This window comes from Pelophylax lessonae, assembly GCF_965119305.1.
Source record: "Pelophylax lessonae genome assembly, chromosome: 3".
NCBI classification, from domain to species: Eukaryota; Metazoa; Chordata; class Amphibia; order Anura; family Ranidae; genus Pelophylax; species Pelophylax lessonae.
The window spans coordinates 554,658,846-554,680,858 of record NC_138770.1 but is presented as its reverse complement, the minus strand read 5'-3'; the positions used below and the strand labels follow the sequence as shown (position 1 = coordinate 554,680,858).

At 39.7% G+C, this 22,013-nt stretch overlaps 1 protein-coding gene across 1 annotated transcript in view; it reads left to right on the top strand.

Moving 5' to 3' along the window:
* Positions 1-22,013, top strand: part of TMEM87B (transmembrane protein 87B) — a 206,756-nt gene that overhangs the window by 118,130 nt on the left and 66,613 nt on the right. Inside the window, exons 8-11 of the mRNA XM_082250961.1 lie at positions 1,083-1,266; positions 1,368-1,467; positions 10,885-10,978; positions 13,380-13,455. Of these exons, the coding sequence (XP_082107087.1) occupies positions 1,083-1,266; positions 1,368-1,467; positions 10,885-10,978; positions 13,380-13,455 (454 nt within the window). The remainder of the gene's footprint in view (positions 1-1,082; positions 1,267-1,367; positions 1,468-10,884; positions 10,979-13,379; positions 13,456-22,013) is intronic.

Here is a 22,013-nt window from a genome sequence, read left to right as displayed (position 1 = left end):
GCCCAATTTGGACATTTTCACTTAGGGGTGAACTCCCTTTTGTTGCCAGTGGTTTAGACAATAATGGCTGCGTGTTGAGTTATTTTGAAGGGACAGCAAATTTACAGTTATACAAGCTGTAAACTCACTACTTTACATTGTAGCAAATTGTCATCTCTTCAGTGTTGTCACATGAAAAGGTATAATAAAATATTTCCAAAAATATGAGGGGTGTACTCACTTTTGTGAGGTACTGTAACACTATTGTTTTGGCCCATCTATATAGCTGTACATTTTTGAATTTCAGTGCTGCCAGACTGCAAAGGGAGATTAATGTTAAACTTTGGTGTATAGCTAAAAATATTTACATTTTAGCAATTCCAGTACTAACCATATTTTTGGTATATTATGGCCTGTTTTATGTAGTGCTTACTGTTTAGCTTTAAAGAAAAACTATAGTCCAATTTTGGTAAGCACATATTTGTTTGAAAGCTGAGTGATTGCCAACAGAGTTGCACCGCTCACAACATGTAAGGAGATTTTTCAAGTAAGCTTATATTGGCTGGTCAAATAACTATTGTATGTATGGCTATTACAATGCTGATGTTTTATAAAGAAAACAAAAGTGTATGCTGTGACTATAGATCTCCTTTATTGTTCACCAAAGCTACCTAGGAGTCCAGTTATTACATTTTAGATGGTATTTGGAAGAACATCCAAAGGTCTCATTCACACTATTCTATTGCAGTAACACTCGTTTCATGTTGCGTCATACCAATGCACCTTTATTGGTTGAACTAGATGGACTTGTTTTCAACCAGACTATGTAACATGTTGGGGTATGTGCCTTTTTGTGGTGCATCGGGTGGCCTGTTAAATGAATGGTTGCCTTAATACAGCACACATTAATGTGCACATACTAATGCTATGCAGTAGTGTGAATGGGCCCCAAAGGTCCCCCCCCATATAAAGGGTTGCATTGTTTTTATAATTTAAGAAATTTACATACACGCTTACTCCGTTATGTAAATGTAAAAGTTTTTACTATACATTTTTGTGTATTTGTTGAGTGTGTATATAGATATATTTATTTTTTGTTACAGTTTTACATGGTGATGTGCATAATGTACATAGTTTTTGGACTCCTGTGGTTCGTTTGGTCTGCCTGCTATTGGAAAGATTTGTTAAGGATACAGTTTTGGATTGCTGCCGTCATTTTTTTGGGAATGCTGGAAAAAGCAGTATTCTATGCTGAATATCAAAATATCAACAGTACGGGAGTGTCATGTAAGTGTTGTTTTTTTTTCTTTTTTATGACTTAAGTGTAGTATATGTACTACATTCATGTAATCATATCTGTATTAAATTTCCTTCTCTTCTCTATGCAGCGCCTGGTCTGTTGGTATTTGCAGAGTTGGTTTCTTCCATCAAAAGAACCCTGGCTCGGTTATTGGTCACCATTGTTAGCTTGGGATATGGTATAGTAAAGTAAGTGTTTACTTTTTGTGAACATAAATTTAAGAATAGGGAACAAGACTTGCAGACTTCACTTCTAGCTTGGGGGGCAAACGAAGGCTAAAAGGCCTATGGGCAGGAAAATAGTTTGGGTTCTCTTTCAGTGCCTCCAGTTTGTTAATGACATCACTATTCTATAATTTTATGCATTGCCTGTAGCATCATTGGCTTGCTTATGTGTCCTCTAATTGGTTATATGGTTCTTCCATAGCTGCTTCCCATTCACAGCCCTACCTAAACCTCCTTAAATGGCATCTGTAATATAGACCGTATTTATATTCTGCTTCAGCTGTCAGTTCATACTAGGACTTGTGTCTTCGCAAAGAGCCATAAACAAACTAGAACTTAATCAGCAGAAAAGCATTTTTAATGTTTGTGAATAAATGTTAACATTCCAGGGGTTTTTGAGAACTGAAGACACAAATGTGCAATATTGAATGCAGCAATATTTTCTTCATGCACCAGGTCCTCTTTAATGTAAAATGTCTGAGAACAAAGGTTATTAGATGGCACAGGTCAGAGAAATACAAAGTACAATAGCAAGTATCTTGGGTTATGTGCATAAATTGACATTTTACATTTCACTTACGACAAAATCTGTTGGTAATCTTATAGTGAAGGCTTTTAAGCTCCTTTTTTTAGAAGCGGATTCTAAAAGTCACTGGTCCTTTACACTGTAGCAGAGGTTCTTGTGCCATTTCCATCTGGTTCTTTTGGGGTGTCTAAAAGGGAGTTCTTCCTCCCCTTGCTGGCCACATGATTCCTCCAGCTGACCTCAAGTCTTTACAGAGCACAGGGGTCATCGGAAGGAACCATGGTGACCAGAGGGGGGGATGTGATCTTATATATACACACACCTGGAAGTGTGAAAGAGTGAAGTATCAGCAGATGGACTGCCCAGGCAAGTAACAGAACTCCTTTACTTGCGTTAGATTATCTGTTGCTCATTCTGTGAAGAATTTAAGTCTGGTAAACGTGTCGAACACCACAAACTAAATCTATAGAAAAATGGAGGGGAATATATCTCTACGTGTATTGCGCCTCACCCGCACTTAGATGGCAAACAGTAGACTGCAAGTGAACTGCAGGAGGAATGCAGTAGGAGAACAATAGCTGCTAGTGACCTAAAAATAACCGATAAATTAGTAAAATATTCTGCTAAAGTGTTTTGATAACAATGTTTTCTTAATATTTTTTTATATTCTCACTAAAACAATTGCTGCTGATAAATGAACACAAGAGGGCGCCTCAGGCTCACTGTAGAACTTCTATAGCTAATCAAAACATGAATGTTGAAATGCTCTAAGAAAATAAATGAATAAATAAACCTATATAATATAATATAATATAATGTATGTGTGTGTGTACACTCGCCGGCCACTTTATTAGGTACACCTTTTCAATTGCTCGGTAATGCAAATTGCTAACCAGCCAATCACATAGAAGCAACTCAATGCATTTAGGCATCTAGACATGGTGAAGATGACTTGCTAAAGTTCAAACGGAGTATCAGAATGGAGCAGTAAGGGGATTTAAGTGACTTTGAACGTGGCATGGTTGTTGGTGCCAGACGGATTGATCTGAGTATTTCAAAAACTGCTAAAAGAAAAGGAATTGGCAGCACTCCAGGTTGAGTCAAGATCCAGATTTATTGACTGGACATCCAAATATGACAATCGTGACAAGGTAGACGCATTTCACACACTGACTGTGTGCTTAATCATTACTCAAAAACTGCTGATCTACTGGGATTTTTACACAAAACCATCTCTAGGGTTTACAGAGAATGGCCCAAAAATAAGAAAATATCCAGTGAGTGGCAGTTGCGTGGACAAAAAATGCCTTGTTGATGTCAAAGGAGAATGAGCAGACTGGTTTGAGATGATAGAAAGGCAACAGTTATCTCAAATAACCTCGTTGCAACCAAGGTATGCATAATACCGTCTCTGAATGCACAACACATTGGACCTTGAAGCAGATGGGCTACAGCAGCAGAAGACCACACTGGGTGCCACTCCTGTCAGCTAAAAACGGGAAACTGAGGCTACAATTTGCACAGGCTCACCAAAATTGGACAAGAAGATTGGAAACGTTACTTGCTCTGATGAGTCTCAAGTTCAGCTGCAACATTCAGATGGTAGGGTCAGAATTTGGCGTAAACAACATTTAAAGCATTGATCCATCCTGCCTTGTATTATTGGTTCAGGATGATGGTGGTGGTGGTAGTGGTGTAATGGTGTGGGGATGTTTTCTTGGCACACTTTTTGGTCCCCTTTTACCAATTGAGCTTTGTTTAAATGCCAGGGCCTACCTGAGTATTGTTGCTGACCATGTCCATCCCTTTATGACTACAGTGTACCCATCTTCTGATGGCTATTTCTAGCAGGATAATGCACCATGGCACAAAGCTCAGATCATCTCACCACTGGTTTCTTGAACAGTCACCAGATATCAATCCAATAGAGCACCTTTGGGATTTGGTGGAATGCGAGATGCACATCATGGATGCGCACCTGACGAATCTGCAGCAACTGTGTGATGCTATTGTGTCAATTTGGATCAAAATTTCTGAGGAATATTTCCAACACCTGTTGAATCTATGCTACGAAGAATAAAGGCAGTTCTGAAGGCGAAAGGGGGTCCAACCCCATATTAACAAGGTGTACCTAATAAAGTGGCCGGTGAGTGTGTATGTGTTAGAGAGTTACGATTCTGGATAAAAATGAGAATCACTATTTTTTTTTTTAAAGTGTATTTTTTCCCCAGAAAATAGCATTTGAAAGACCACTGCGCAAATAGTGTGACCTAAAATATTGCAACGACCGCCATTTTTTTCTCTGGGGTCTCTGCTAAAATATATACATATGTTTGGGGGTTCTTAGTAATTTTCAAGTAAAGAAAATTTAACTTGTAAGCAACAAGTATCAGAAAAAGGCTTAGTCTTAAAGTGGTTAAACTGCCCTCATTTACAGACCGAAGTTCAACCCTTTTGATCTAAAAGAACCAAATGATACATTCTAAAACCTTTTTATAGTTATCTCCCAGCACTTAGAAATAATGATAAACATTTGCAGAGGCTCTTTTTATTTTTTTGTGGGTGGGGCTGTCCATATATCTATAAAAGCTGTCTATATATCTATAGGAGCTGTGTGTGTGTGTGTGTGTATATGTATATATATGTGTGTGTGTGTGTGTGTGTGTGTGTGTGTGTGTGTGTGTGTATATATATATATAATATAATGTTTGTAAGCTCTTCTGAGCAGGGCCCTCTTAATCCCCTTGTATTTTATTGTAACTGTATTGTCTCCCTTCTTATATTGTAAAGTGCTGCGTAAACTGTTGTCGCTATATAAATCTTGAATAATAATAATAAAAAAAAATATATATATAGTAAGCTGGGGAAAAGGGTAAATGCCAAATCCAGTAAGGTAGTGACAAACTCTTATAAGGGGGGTTGGTGAAATTCTCGCGCTGTCTCTCTAGTTGTTGTCTAAATTTTCACCTTTAATGCTGCAGGTACTGTAATTGGTAACCTACACAATACAGATATTTATAATTGGGGGGAGTACCGCGCTTTAAAGTGCTTAATGTAACATCAATTAAATCATATAAATATGTGAAAAAAGTGTCTTAGTGCTTCTCAATATAATATTCACAAATTGTGTATCACAATGTTCAAAATAAATACAATCAAATATAGATCCTTCAATTCATAAATAATTAGGTGGTAAATTCTACTAAATAAAATTAATCTTACTTAACCACTTACCGCCCGCCCGCCGTCATATGACGGCGGGACGGTGCGGCTATTATCCTGGGCGGCCGTCATATGACGTCCGCCCATTCAAGCAGGGCAGGCGCGCGATCGCGGGCGCGCCGCCGTGCACTGCCGGTGTCGGCGTGTCCCCGGGACACAGCCGGTCACCGGTAGGGGGGAAACAGCCAATAGGCATGGCTGTTTCCCACGTGATCGGCTGTGTTCCAATGACACAGCCGATCACAATGGAGGCGCCCGGGAGATGACCGCGCATGCGCGATCGGGAGCGCGCAGCGCGGTCATGTCGGTGGCACTGTGTTCTGTAGGAACACAGCTGTCACCGGTGGTAGTAAACAGTCACTGACAGTGACTGTTTACTATGTGATCGGCTGTGAATCCATTCACAGCCGATCACAAAATGTAAACAAAGAGCAGTAACTCACTGTTACTAGCTCTTCTCTCCTCATACAGCTTCCAGTGTGAGGGGAGAAGAGCTAGAAACATTGAGTTACTGCTCTGTACCCCTGTAAAAAGTAAAAAGCACACAAAGGTCCCCCCACACAGTCCTCAGCCCCCCCCCCCCATGTCACCTGTCACCCAACAGTCACCTCATCAGTGCCCAGAAATTGACACCCATAACGTTCACATGTGAGAGTAGCGATCGCAGGCAGAATAACCGCGATTCTGCCCGCGATCCGGAAATCATTGCAAATGGCGGGACGCCTGTGCGTTGCCCGTTTTTTGCAATAGCACCCCAAACGCTGTGCGATGTTGCCGCCATTTCCGCCTGCTGAATCACGGTAACATCGCGCAAACATCGCATGACGCCCAAAAAAGGTACAAGAGTTTCTTTGGGGCGTCATGCGTTGTTTGCGTGATGTTACCGCGATTCGGCAGGCGGAAATCGCTGCAACATCGCACAGCGTTTGGGGTGCTATTGCAAATCACAGGCAACGCACAGGCGTCCCGCAATTTGGAATGATTTCTGGATCACGGGCAGAATCGCAGTGATTCTGCCCATGATCGCTACGCTCACATGTGAATGTAGCCTAAAGTTCACCGGTCACCAGAGACTGCCATCAGTACCGCCGTGCACCGTCACCTGTCACCCATCAGTGACCATCGCCCGTCACCTGTCACCCCATCAATCACCGTCACCTGTCACCCCATCAGTCATCGTCACCTGTCACCCCATCAGTCACCGTCATCTGTCACCCTATCAATCATCGTCACTTGACACCCCATCAGTGATCGTCACTTGTCACCTCATCAATCATCTTCACCTGTCACCTCATCAATCATCTTCACCTGTCACCTCATCAATCCTCATCACCTGTCACCCCATCAGTCATCGTCACCTGTCACCCCATCAGTCATCGTCACCTGTCACCCCATCAGTCATTGCCACCTGTCACCCCATCAGTCATCGTCACCTGTCACCCCATCAGTCATCGTCACCTGTTTGCCATATACATGCAATCACTTACTGACCGCCTAACGACTATATGCGTCGGCCATTAAAAGCTAAATACTGGAGTTATGGCAGCAGATAGCCCCCATAACCCCGGTATTTTTTGAAACGGCGGGCGGTCGGCTTTCAGATAAGGGTGGTCCCAGTGGCGGATTCGCCGCGGAATTACCCTTACGGTGCAGGGGAAGAGGTGCCCCCCCCCCCCCTCCTGCCGCGTCCCAGACGTTTTCCCAGCTTACCGGACCCGCCGGCAGCGGGGAAAACTATCCGGTCCCGGATCCTCAGAGACAGGAAGTCGAGTGAGGGCAAGATGGCCCTCACTCAACTCTATGGTCTTGGAGGACCGGAGCTACGTCAAAAGACGTTGCCTAGCAACCGGTTTAAAGGGCCGCTTTTTTTTTTTGCTTTTTTTTTTTTCCTCTTTCAACAATTTTTTTTTTTTTTTTCTTTTTTAGTGTAGTTGTGAGGTGTGAGGTCTTTTTGACCCCAGATCTCACAATAAAGAGGACCTGTCATGCCTATTTCTATTACAAGGAATGTTTACATTCCTTGTAATAGGAATAAAAATGATCAAAACATTTTTTTTTTTTTAAACTGTGTAAAAATAAAAAAATAATAAATAAAATAAATAGGAAAAAAAAAAAAAAAAATTAAAGCGCCCTGTCTCCGTTAGCTCGCGCGCAGAAGCAAATGCATACGCAAGTCCCGCCCACATATGTAAACGGTGTTCAAACCATACATGTGAGGTATCGCCGCGATCGTTAGAGCGAGAGCAATAATTTGAGCCCTAGACCTCCTCTGTAACTCTAAGCTAGTAACCTGCAGAAATTTTTAAAATGTTGCCTATGGGGATTTTTAAGTACCAATGTTTGGCGCCATTCTGTGAGCATGCGCAATTTTGAAGCATGACATGTTGGGTATCTAATTACTCGGCATAACATTATCTTTCACATTATGGAAAAAAATTGTGCTAAATTTACTGTTTTCTTATGTTTTAGTTCAAAAAAGTGAATTTTTTTTAAAAAAAAACGCATTTGGAAGACTGCTGCGCAAATATGGTGTGATAAAAAATATTGCAACGATCTCCATTTTATTCTCTAGGGTCTCTGCTAAAAAAAAATATATAATGTTTGGGGGTTCCAAGTAGTTTTCTAGCAAAAAAAAATGACTTTAGCTTGTAAACACCAAGTGTCAAAAATAGGCCCAGTCTTAAAGTGGATAAATGGACAACTTTGTGTAAAGCGCTACTTGGATGTTAGGCCTATGTATGTGGCCAGGCTGTGAAAAAGTGTTACACATGTGGTATCGCCATACTCGGGAGGAATAGCAGAATGTATTTTGGGGTGCAATTTTTGCTATGTACATGCTATGTGAAATGTTGCATAAATGGACAGCTTTGTGTAAAAAAAAATGTGTTTTCATTTTCTTTCCACATTTTCCAAAAACTTGTGGAAAAAAATGACATATTCAAAAGACTCATTATGCCTCAAAAATTATACGTTGGGCTGTTTGCTTTCTAAAATGGGGTCATTTTATGGGGGTTTCCATTGTCCTGGTGCTCCAGGGCCTTCAAAAGTGCGATAGGTTGTCAGGAAATTATATGTGTAATTTGTGCTCCTAGAATGCCGGACGGGGCTACTTGGATGTTAGGCCTCTGTATGTGGCCAGGCTGTGAAAAAGTCTCACACATGTGGTATCGCCATACTCAGGAGTGTAGTTGCAAGTATACATGTGCTGTGTGAGAGAAATAACCTGTTAATACAGCAATTTGTAAAAAAAAAAATCTTCATTTTGCAAAGCATTGTGGGAAAAAATTACAACTTCAAAAAACTCACCATGCCCCTTATTAAATACCTTGGAATGTCTACTTTCCAAAAAGGGGTCATTTGGGGGGTATTTGTACTTTTCTGACTTTTTAGTGTCTCAAGAAATGAGATAGGCCTTCAGTACATCAGGTGTGATCAAGTGTGATCAATTTTCAATGATTCGCACCATAGCTTGTGGACTCTATAACTTTCACAAAGACCAAATAATATACACTTACTTGGGTTATTTTTACCAAAGATAAGTAGCAGTATAAATTTTGGCCAAAATTTGTGAAGAAAAATTACTAATTTGCAAAATTTTATGACAGAAACAAAGAAAAATGCGTTTTTTCACAATATTTTCAGTCTTTTTTTATTTATAGCACAAAAAATAAAAAACCCAGTATTGATCAAATACCATCAAAAGAAAGCTCTATTTGTGTGAAAAAAAGGACACAATTTTTGTATGGGTACAGTGTTGCATGACTGAGTAATTCTCAGTCAAAGTGTGAGAGCGCTGAATGCTGAAAATCGGTCTGGGCAGGAAGGGGGTGAAAGTGCACTGTAGGCAAGTGGTTAAAACAACAATACATATACAGTATAAAGTGACAAAAATTGTATATAAACTTCTTAAGTGACCATCTAATAAAATTATTTTTGTGCTCTTAAATAAGTGGTTTCAATATAAAGTGCTGAAGTGTCCTTTAGATAAATATATTAATATGTCGTGATCAGCAAAATCTTCTTATCCAAATTTCACATGCAGGTGCTCTTTTGTGCGGTGCCCACTAGGTGTCCTAAGCGCTCACCTCAATGCTCTTTAAAACAAGCCTCAAGTTGTATGCCTCAGCGTACTACTCCTTCCTCCTTATTGGCATATAGGTACCATAATGAATTATCGATTTTTTTCTCCCTTATATATGCAGCTATACACCAGGGGATATTTGCGGTCCTTTGTATCTCCAGAAAATCAAAGCGGGCCAAAAATAGTGAAGTACGTCCCGTATATTTTATTAAATAAATAGGAGTAACACTCACATTGTATTCCGTCTTGTTCAAAGCATAACAAACAATTCTTTGCCGATACGTCACTTCCGGTTTGGCTTTTCCTACGCGTTACGCTGCGTGCTCACGCAGCTTCTTCCAGGGATCCCATGGATGTACAAATAATGGATACCACACACTGTTAGAGGCAGATTGAAATAACGAAATGTTGGATCCCCAATAAACCCCAACGTGTTTCAACTTTAGATAAGCCTTCTTTAGGGGGTATGTATTGGTCCACAATTCTTTTGACAAGCATATATGTGTGTGGTCCACCCACACGTATAGCAAAAAGTTATCGGTGGTATACTGTAAATTTTTTTATATTTGTAATCCAAGGAAGCCCGGGAGCATATCAGGGTGGAGGCCCTCTTCTGGGAACCACAAGGACAGGGGCTGGGAAAGAGACCGAGGCAGACCTAAATTTTATTATTATGCATTGTAATTCTTGGTCAGGACCTGGTGAGAAAAATCAGGTCAGCACGTCCCTCAATCTAGATATGGACTCTTTTTCATCTGTCCACTGCATACCTCCCCACACCCAGTGGGGAATGCGGATCCCCTTCTGGAAGCCGGGAACAGAGGGTCCTGGTGTCAACCTTGCTGAGGAGAGGCAAAGTAATGCTGAAGTGACCTCGGTTATCTATAACCCACATGCCTCCCTTTCAATAGAACCATAAAGACAGAAGCTTCCCGTTTTTAAGCGGAGTGGTAGCTTGTCAGTTACCAGGAACCCAATATTTCTTGCATCCAGTGCCGTGGTGGAATTATTAAGCTTGATCAGCCCGAGCCATGAGAGTGGAGAGCAATAAGTGGGGGTGAGTGTTCTGGCTGAGGGGAGTGGAGCACCGAGGTGGTGGACCCCTTTGGTGTGTCTCTGTTCAGTTGGCACTGGAATTTCACTGGATCGTCATATTATCACTATTTTTCACCTTTCTTCTTTTTTTGGATTATCTTTCACTGGTCTATTGTTTGGACTTATTTTTTGTCAATTAAACAATCACAGTGAAAATTTCAATATTGTTAACACTTAAGTTTTTGGTTTGTTGCTTTAAACACGTTATCACATTATATACGTTGGGTAATTGTATATGCACGTTTATTTGTGAGTTTATAAGTGAAATATTATTATATTTCACTATATTTTTTTAGTCACATCTATATTTAAGCAGCAGTATGATTATTAAATTAGTTCTTTTGTCTGATGCAGGATCAGTTTACAAGCGCGAGAGCCTGCCTTATATATGAAAGTCATTATTGTAGTGTAATCAAGTTATGTATGTTAATATCTCAAACCTGTTTTTTTTGGCCAGGCCACGCTTGGGAGCGTTGATGCATCGTGTAGTTGGAATGGGTGTCCTCTACATGATATTCGCCACAGTTGAAGGAGTGATGCGAGTTACTGGAGTAAGAAAAAATTTGTTCATATACTTTGGTATGGTGTTTATTAAGTTGGTTATGTCACTAAATCTGCTAACCTTATATAAAATTATATAAAAGTCCTAGTTTTATTTACACTGGGGTTGAGGACTTGGTTAATGATTGGTGATGGAAGGCTCCTCGTTTAGTTGTGTTGGCATGGATCTTCTGCTGTGCCAAATGCCTTTCTCAAAGCCAATTGCTCTATTGGGTGGGAGAGTTTGGTTTTGGTGTACGAGAATGTATGCTTGCTTTTCAGGCATATCTTTTTCTTTTCATCAGTTTACTTTTCTGTGCATTCAGCTTCTAAAGTATGAGTTTAGATGCAACAAGTTTACACAATAGGAGATGGAGGATGACCCATTTGAAGGACCACAGCCATGGGAATCCAAATTTAGAAGTTTGGGAAAATGAAGCATAAATAGTGATATTGACAAACCACACATGTCCCTACTGAAACATGTTTAGTAGATTTAGTTGGAAAGAAAAAAAAAATAGGATTGCTACAGTGTGTCAAAATATGTTCACTATTATCATGCTGTGCTCAAGTGTTTTGACTCCTCTCAAAAGTGAAAAAAGGGAATGGAAAATTATTAAAAATATTTTGCTTTACTTGCATCTAATTTTGGAAAACACAATAATGATGGGAACGCACAAAAGAAAAAGGGGAAAAATGGGACTTTGTGATACCCTCAAAGTGTGAAAAAATAAATAAAATATAAAATCACATATTTTATTGAGAATATCATTAAAATAGCCCCATATAGCCATAGGGAATAGTATGCTACAAACACAGTATCACAAACTGAAGATCAAAAAATGTCACATCATATAACATTTCATGACATTTCATCACTGATGTGACGTAAAATGTTATGATATGATGTAACATATTTTTTATCTTCAGTTTGTGATGCTGTCTATGTAGCATACTATTCCCCAAGGCTTTATGGGTTGTTTTTTTTTGTTTTTTTAATGATATCCCCAATAAATATGTAATTTAATATTTAGTTTGTTTTTTCACACTTTGTAGGTATCACAAAGTCCAATTTCTCCCCTTTCCTCCCCGTTGTGGGTTCCAATATTTATACCAGGGACTCCTACCGAAGTAGTCTGGGATACAGGGACACGAGTTATAGAAAACACAATACCTAATCTTTAGTAGAAGTTCATCGGTTGCAGTATTAGGCCTCATACACACAGGATGTTTTTTTTTTTTTTTGCTCCCCTAGAAGCCAGCAGCATTTTAACGCTTGATACTTATAAAAGTGTCTAAAGCTTTTACAAGCTTTTAGGAGCTTTTACAGGCCACGCTTGAGTGTTAATTCATGTCTAACCCCAGAATAAATTATTTTGGTCAACTACATTAATTTAAGCCCAAACGCTTGACGTGCCTAGATGCATTACAAGCATTGAAGTTTAATCTAGGAGGAAAGGCTTCAAAGAGAGAGGGAGGCTGTGCGGGGAGGATTTTTGGTCTATTTAATTAGTACCATGTTGCCCTATTGTACTCAAGAAGAATCAAATCTTTCTCCAGGAGCAAATAAGGCCACAATTTTATGTACACCTTTTTGTATAACTAAGGCCTAGTTCACAAGTCCAGTTGTTTTCAATACACCTCTAAAAGCTATCCACAGTATAGTGCTTTCCTGAGGGGGTTTTAGCAGGCCACGCCACCTGCCAAACGTGACATAAGTTAAATTTGAGGTGAAACATCACGGCTGTGGAAATGTGGTCAGATCTTTACGGCCGCTGTATTATTTTGTAGGTTTGCAGTAAAAACTCAGATCAGCTGTTTGTTTTTACAGCCCCTTTGAGATAAATATTTGGTTTTTAGTTTCTGTAGTGGGGCCATCTATTTTGATCATTGCAGCATTCTGTGATTTCTGAAGAGAAGACTGAAGTGCAGCTGTGATGTATCTCCTGAGCATCAATGGTTGCATTAAACAACTGTAAAGCCGGCCATGTATATGGCAATTTTCAGGCAATTTCAACCACTTTCTATTGACTACGAATCAAACATATACCACCCATGAGTTTGATCAAATACATGTATTCAATCAAACAAGTTGGGCTATAAATCATTAGGTTTAATACAGTTTATTGAAAAAGAAAATCGATCCAAGCTAGAAAAAAAAGAAGCTTTTTGTCAAAAGCAATTGGATTTCCCCCATTAGATTCTATTGAGGCATTTTTGATTTCATCTCCTTTTGGTCAATTGAAACCACTTATTCTGCTTACCCCATGAATGTCTGATTTTCAAAGATTAGGAGACTTCTTATCAATTTCTAAAGATCGAGTACCATTAATGAAATAAAGAGCAGAAAAATCATAATTCATTTTAAAATATAGTACTAATGGGCTTGACTGTATTTTCTTTTTGTTGCAGACAAAGGAATCTGACCTGGTTTTACTGGCAAGCATCCCATTAGCTCTTCTGGACTCAGCATTGTGCTGGTGGATATCCTTTAAAATGAAAGATCACATATATTAGAAAGGAAGTGAATACAGCTCATTTTAATAATTCTGTCCCTAAAGGAAGCTTCAAAATTCTTTATCTGTGCATTGTATAGTTAATGGATCAGTGGTAAGAACTGCTAGGATTGCAAGAGTATTGATTACATTGGATTTATACTTTTTTTTACTGTGTGTGATGCAGATGTCGGTCTCCTCTTGTGGCCTAAAACTTGAAAGCAGTGCGGGATTTAAAAAAAAAAAAAAGACATTCATACTCACCTAGGTGGAATCAGCAGTGATACGATGCATCATTTGTCGTCTTCTGCCTCTACATTGATAGTCACCACTCTGTTCTCTGCCCCTCCAGCAATTGCTTAGAGGCTGAGCAAGCTGCTGGTCAGGCATCTGGGCACATCCCGACATTATTGTCCGTATTCCTGCAATGCCTAGACCAGCTAAGTGACTTTTGGCCCACATTCGGCTGTATCTGGATCACAGGAGTGCAGAACTAAGGGCACTCTTGTGACTCATAGGAGAGGTATAACCATGTTTCTCTTACGTCCTCCGACAGTCGCCGCCTCTTCTAAGTCATCACTATTGGGTATTGACTTCCGCTCTGCAGGAGTAGCTAGGCATAAGACTTAGTCAAAAGAACAAAAGCATTTAGCATAGAAACACCCATGGTGGCTGTCGGAGGAGTCAGAGAAAGGAATTTTACGGTAAGATTTTACAAAAATTCCGTTTTACTTCTCCTTTTACCACCTCCCTCCCGCCGTATAGACAAATAACGGTGGCGGGGTGGATCTCTCGTTCTGGGACGAAATCCTGACGTCCACTCTCTCCACACTTGCACGCATGCAGCAAATGGCGGTTTGCTGTGTCCTTGGGACAGGGCGCATCTCTGATCTCGGTAAATAGCCGATGACGACACTCGTTACCCATGTGATCAGATGTGTCCAATCGCAGCTGATCACATGTAAACAAGGAAATGCTGGTTATCAGCTTTCCTCTCCTCACACTGACAGCGTGTGAGGAGAGGACAGCTGATCAGTGGCATTTTCTCACAGGGGATATCTGAACTGATCATCAGTGCCGTGATCATCGGTGCCCTGATTATCAGTGAAGCCTTTCAGTGCCCAGCAGTGATGGAAGTCAGTGCCACCTATCCGTGCCACCTCATCAGTGCCCATCAATGCAGCCTTATCAGCGCACATCAGTGAAGGAAAAAAATTACTTATTTACGAAATTATCTAACAAACCAAGAAAAACTTCTTATATTTTTGGTCTTTTTTTCGTTTTTTTTTTTTTTTTAGCAAAAAGTAAACTCAGTGGGGATTAAATATCACCAAAAGAAAGCTCTGTCTCAAAAAAATGATGAAAATATAATTTTGGTACAGCATTGCATGACCGTGCAATTGTCAGTCTAAGTGCATCAGCGATGAAAGCGGAAAATTGGCCTGGGCAGGAAGAGGGTGAAAGTGCCCAGTATTGAAGTTGTTAAGCTGAACTCTGGAGAAAATGTATTTTAGATACTATACTAGCTAAATAAGTCCTAAAAATATGTATTTTATGTGTGGATGGTTGTTGCATTCATTCACCTTGCTACAAGTCGGCTCTTACACACAGTGCTGGATTTAATGTGGCTATGGCAGTGTAGGGCTCTAGCCGCATCCACTGGGAATAATTCTGTCTGATAACTTTTTGTGTTTTTTGCTGACTGTTATGAGTTTACAAGGTTTCTGGCAGGATTAAATTTTTTGCCCTTTTTGAAAAGATATACAAAAACCTTTCCAATAGTATATTTAACAGGCAGAAAGAAAACAAGAAAAATTAATTGTTAAAGATTGCATACACTTTAACCACTTGCCGACCACTCACTGGAGCTCTACTGCGGCAAAGTGTCTCGTTCCCGTCCAGCGACGTAGACCTACGTCGCTGGGCTCCTCCCCTTGTGGGCGGCGCATGCGCACCGCCGGAGGCTCGCTCCCGCTGTATTCAGTCACATCGGGAGTCGGGCCAGGGGAGGAGCAGCGGTGTTCACCGCCGCTCTTCCCCGATCGTCGGGGAATCGAGTTTGGAGATCCGCCCGCTTGTGTAAACAAAGCGGGCGGATCTCCTAAGTGACAGACAGTGACAGACAGTGACAGATTGCAGGGTTCAGCATAGCTGAACCTGCGATCTGTCCCTGTGTCACTCAGTCACCTCCCCCCACACACGTTAGTAAGCACCAGGCATACATTAACCCCTCCCTCTCCAATAAAATTAACCCCTTCCCTGCCAGTGTCATTTTTACAGTAACAGTGCATATTTATAGCACTGATTACTGTAGTAATGTCACTTGTACCCCCAAAAGTGTCAAAAATGTAAGTCAAGGGTCCGATCTGTCCGCCGCAATGTCGCAGTCCCGCAAAAAAAAATCGCAGATCGCCGCCATTACTCGTTAAAAAAAAAAAAAACACCAAAAATGCCAAAAATCTTTCCCTTAGTATACGCAATAACTTTTGCGCAAACCAATCAAAATACGCTTATTGTGATTTTTTTTTTTTTACCAAACATAGGTAGCAGAAAACAAATTGGCCAAACATTTTAAAAAAATTAGATTTTTACTTTTTTTTGGGAGGAATTTCATATAAAAAAATGTGAAAAATATTGTTTTTTTTTTTCAAAATTTACGCTCTTTTTTTGTTTATAGCGCAAAAAGTAAAAATCGCACAGGTGATCAAATACCACCAAAAGAAAGCTCTGTTTGTGAGAAAAAAAGGACGTAAATTTCGTTTGGGTACGGCGTCGCACGACCGCGCAATTGTCAGTTAAATTCGCACAGTGCCGAATCGCAAAAAGTGGCCTGGACGTAAGACCGCAAAATCCTCCGGTGGTAAAGTGGTTAAGCTCTGAGCCACTGGCCCAGAATAAAGGTCCATACCAATAAATTTCTTATTTTCTTTTATTTTCTTAAAGCAGTAGTAAATCTTGGCATGAAAAAAGAAAAAAGAAAAAAAATCAATCCCCTGCAAGGCAATGGCATAAGGTGCTAGCTAGCATTGCATACTTTATGAAATGCTTACCTTAGAATGAAGCCCTCCAGCTGTGCGCCGTCACTGCTGACAGAGCTTCCATCTTCCTTCAGGTTTGTCTTCCAGGTTTGCCGGGTCTGATTCTTTAAATGGCTGAGCCATGGGAGTCACAGTTTTTGGTACAAACCTCTGAAGGGATGGCACGGTAAGCTGTCCCTTCAGAGTACATGCATTGGTGACTTCACCTTCTGCATCCAGTATGAATATCTCCATTTACTGCACGTTTAAGAGATGATCACTGTACCTACAGATAAGCCTTATTATAGGCTTACCTGTTGGTACAAGTTCAAAAAAACTATTTACTACCAATTGTTTTGGGTCAGTTTATTGGTCAACCTGGCAGTCAATTAGGCATGTAGCATTTGAGAAATGTAAAGTTGGCAATGTTCTTCAGTTTCTTTTAGAAAACATTTCCTTTCAGCAAATAACCTACTTACATTTTCTAGGCAACTGTAAAAAAAAAAAAAACGCAGCTATTTTTTAAAATTTCCAATTGTGTCTTTGGTGTATTCATTTCCCAGGCAAATCCCAGGGTTCTAGGGCTAGTTTGTGAGTTTAGTTAGGGCCAGTTTGCTTTTATCCTTCTATACAAGTCAATGTGAATGCATGGTAGACTAGTTTTAGTGCTGAACTCTGGGTAAAATTTAAAGTTACACTTTTTAAAAAGGAGAAAGTCTGTGGAAGTGAGGCGACAAGGCACGTTAAACTGCTTTTTGATGGTACCCTAGACAAAAAACGCATTTAACCATTGCAGTGTGGGAGAAACCCCACTTTACGGGTAACTTAAATTTTCCTTGGGGTTTTAAAATGCCCAGAATTCCAATGTACATTAGCATTATACTAAACGTTTCTTTACTTTCTAGTGGTAGAAACATTTATTGCCTTTGTCTACTCTGCACTGCCAAGTATTTAATGTCTGTGGCAACCCCCTTCACACCGCTGGCAATTATGATCGACTTAAAGCGGTAGTAAACAGCAAAAAAGAAAACAAAAAAAAATATCTTTTTCCTGCAAGCTAAGTGCAGAATGTGCTAGTATCACATACTAGCACATTATAAAAGACTTACCTGAAAACGAAGCCCTCCAGTGGTGCGCTGTCACCATCTTCACCTAGGTCTTCCCTGCTTTGCAAGCTGCAGTCGTTTTTAATTGGCCAAGCCGCAATGACTTCCATTGAGCGTGCAGTGCGCATGCACCAATGAAATCACCAGCGCTTCTTAAGTAAATATCTTCTAAACCTGCACTGTTTTTTTTTTTTTTTTTTACTGTACCCACAGGTAAACATTATTATAGGCTTACCTATTGCTAGAAAATTTACAGAAGGCCTTTACTACCACTTTAGGAGTAATAGCTTGTGGTTTGTTTTTTAGTCCTTTCACACGCATATGACTGTTAGAGGCTTGGGAATTCGATAAATAGTGTTTTTTTTTTGTTTAATCTTTATGGAAGGGGACTTTTTTAGCTTTGCAGAGGGATAATTTGTCAGTTCGATGCAAATAGGGTTTTGCAGAAGTGAAGTCAAAACTCCTAATCGGCCAATTTTGTACCAGGTTAGTGACACTTGAATAATAGTCATTGGAAAAGCATGACAGACAAGTAACTATAGTATTTTATAAAGAAGCGGTCAGCGTTGGTAGCCTCAATTGTTTTCTTTCTTAACCCTTTCCAGCCAGTGAAAGCCAGTCCTATAGGGGGTTCTTAAAGAATAAGTTCACCTTTTGTAACTCATTACATGTTACACCATATACAGGATGTAACATGTTACAGATGCAGCGGCCTCCGATCCCCTGTTCTGACAGCTAGCAGGGGGTCTTCGGACCCCCCCTGCTAGCTGTCACATTCTGCAAGCAACGTGGCCATGCAGGGCTCCGCCCGGACACACCATCCATTCACAATGTTTTATGAATGGAAAAACTATAACGTCAGACAGCCTTTGCGGCTGTTGGCTTGTAGTTTAAGAACTAGTAGTTCATTCTCTCTTCTGATCAGATTTTATCTGCTTGCCAGTATGAGGAAGCAGACACACTGGCAGATCTGCTGGAGACCAGCATGGCACCAGTGATCTACTGATCGCTGGTGCAATGCTTTACAGGCCCCAAAAAATACATTTTTACCTACAACAAAATATGCATTCATTTGGGTGTTCTTCCAGATCATGTGATCATCATCATTGGTTTGTCACAAGGATCACCTGATCAGGAGCCTGCCCGTAAAACACTCGGTGCTAGGGCACTGAGTGAGAATGCTCCCAGGACAAACAAGGGGCTTGGGCTGCATACTCCTGTGTCAGCTTGGAATTAAAACCCACCACCGCGCTGCTATATACAGTTGTGCTCATAAGTTTACTTACCCTGGCAAAATGTATGATTTCTTGGCTATTTTTCAGAGAATATGAATGATAACACAAAAACTTTTCTTTCACTCATGGTTAGTGTTTGGCTGAAGCCATTTATTTATTATGAACTGTGTTTACTCTTTTTAAATCATAATGACAACAGAAACTACCCAAATGACCCTGATCAAAAGTTTACATACCCCAGTTGTTAATACCGTGTTTTGCCCCCTTTAACATCAATGACAGCTTGAAGTCTTTTGTGGTATTTGTGGATGAGGCTCTTTATCTTCTCGGTAAAGCTGCCCATTCTTGCTGGCAAAAAGCCTCCAGTTCCTGTAAATTCTTAAGATGTCTTGCATGAACTGCACCTTCGAGATCTCCCCAGCGTGGCTCAATGATATTGAGGTCAGGAGACTGAAATGGCCACTCCAGAACCTTCACTTTATTCTGCTGTAGCCAATGACAGGTCGACTTGGCCTTGTGTTTAGGATCATTGTCATGTTGGAATATCCAAGTACGCCCCATGCGCAGCTTCTGGGCTGATGAATGCAAATTATCCTCCAGTATTTTTTGATCACATACTGCATTCATCTTGCCATCAGTTCTGACCAAATTTCCTGTGCCTTTTGTAGCTCACACATCCCCACACCCTCAGCGATCCACCTCCGTGTTTCAAAGTAGGATTGGTGTATCTTTCATCATAGGCCTTGTTGACTTCTCTCCAAATGTAGCATTTATGGTTGATGCCAAAAAGCCTAATTTTGGTCTCATCACTCCAAATGACTTTGTGCCAGAAGGTTTGAGTCCTGTCTCTGTGCTGTTTGGTGTATTGTAAGTAGGATACTTTGTGGCATTTGTGTAGTAATGGTTTTCTTCTGGCGACTCGACTATGCAGCCCATCTTTCTTCAAGTGTGGGGGTGAATAGTTGGAAAACGGCGCTACCTAACGCATGTACAAAGATGCGGGTGAAGAGGAAAAAAGTGCTTAGTGCGTGCAAAGTGACATATAGATAGTTGTATACATAGGTCAGTATATATAAAACTTAGGCCAAGACAATAAATAAATAAATGAATAAAAGAAAGAAAGCGAAGTGTGGTAAAAATGTATGTTAAAAGATGTATATTAAATCAATACTATAGTGATTTCCAATAGGTACTGCTGAGTAAGTGATAATTAATACAATAATTAAATAGGTGAATAATGTAGAATGAATACTGTTGAATAAATAATATTAGGTAAAAAAAAACGCTCAATGTATTGGTTATAAATCGATCTTAAATCAAAGGAGCAGTGAGGATACTAATTGTATACCTTTTGGGATGTAGTTCTCCAGTTTAAACACTAGGTGTCACACTTACCCTAAGACCACAGATGTTAGGTATATGAGCCAAAAGACAGGATGTAGGTGAGATCCTCAAACCTGTCTACTGACGGTCCCCTCGGACCCAAAAAGATCCCATCTGGGTACAAAAGGGAGAAAAGAGAGAAGCTACTCAGTGTGATAAGTGTGGATCGGGTATACAATGTGATAGTAGCGACTCACGCTTGGGTAGATGCAGCAGATCCCTTCAGATATTGGCAGTCTGCGCCAAGGAAGCTCCTGCGTTCCAAGCCTCGGCGAGCTGCGGACCGGAAGTGACGTGGGTTTCCGCCCTACGTACGTTTCGTCATAGGACGTCTACGGGGAGCGGTACCCGTCAGTCGACCTCATTGTCCAGAAATAGCCAGAGTCATCCCCTCAGCCAATCATTCGCCCTGATACACATCTGAGGATGATTGTATGGAAATGGAAAAAATGGTGGAGTGTACAGGTTAATTATGGGATGTCTCTCTAGGCTATAGTGATCATCATAATAGATCATGCTGCCATCTAATGGATCAATTTTGAGATACAAGGATATAAAAAAAATTTTTTATTAAGAACGAATATGTGTAAAAAAATTCCGTAAAAATAATGTATGCAAGAAGAGGAAAATAAAAAATAGAAAATAAAATTAAAAATGGGCATCAAACGTTTATTTAAATGTGTTTAATAAGGAAAAAATATAGAGGTGATCGAAAAAGTGTTTTGTGAGACATAAGGGTCCCAAAGGAACATTAGTGATAATCTGACCACAAGAAATAGTATTGAAGAATAAAATAATAATAATAATTTTGGTGTTAACGTCGATATATATATGAGTGTGTGAGTATATCCAATTAAAACATTGGTGAAAAGAATAGATGAATAGTATTAGTGGAGTGAAAAAGATGTGTAAGAAATACACCCGTGAAATATTTATGGCTATAAAGAAGTGTGGGAAAAAAGTTTAAAAAAATCCTCATGAACTGAGGTTAAAAACATCCAGTTTGGAAATAACGTGTCCAATTACATTCTGAGGTGACAACAGAGGTCCACCCAAGGGGGAAAATATAATAGTTATTCCTTAGAAAGCTTAAAATGTGGAGTGATGTTGGATGAGAAGGTCAAAAAAATTTCATAAAAATAAAAATAAAAATAAAAATAGGAGTGGATCTCATATGTAAGGTAATAAGATAATGAATAAATTGATGCGTTGACTTCCATATCTCTTCAGAGATGGTAATCTTGATAGTAAGAAGAATTGATGTTTAAGCAAAAAAATTCTAAAAAGGTTAAAAACATTTAGGAGGCGTTAAACAGTCATTTATCAGATAGGTGAAGATCCTCAACATAAATGATGGTATATTAATATTACCCAGATGTTAAATGAGGAGGCTAAAAAGAGGATGTTGGATGAGAAGGCTAGAAAAAAATCCGCATCACAAATGACGTAAAATCCATAAGAAATATCTAAAAAAATCCAAAAAATAGAGATGCGTATCGAAAAAAGGAAGAAGGCGTGTGGGAACAGGCTTAAAAAATACATATATAAAACATATGTAAAAACATATGTAAAAAATATATATGTCAAGAAATATAAAAATATAAAAATCGCACATAAAGGATATCATAAAATGTCAGTAAAAAGGGGGAAGTAAAAACAAAAAGTAAGAAAACAGAACCAAAGGAGGTTAAATCTTGAGGTAAAATCCAAAAGGAATAAAAATGAGTCATGTGTCTGTGATAAAACAATTTAAATCAATGTCGGCATTTAATCCCTCAGGACGGAGAGATCGCATTAAGAAAATCCATTT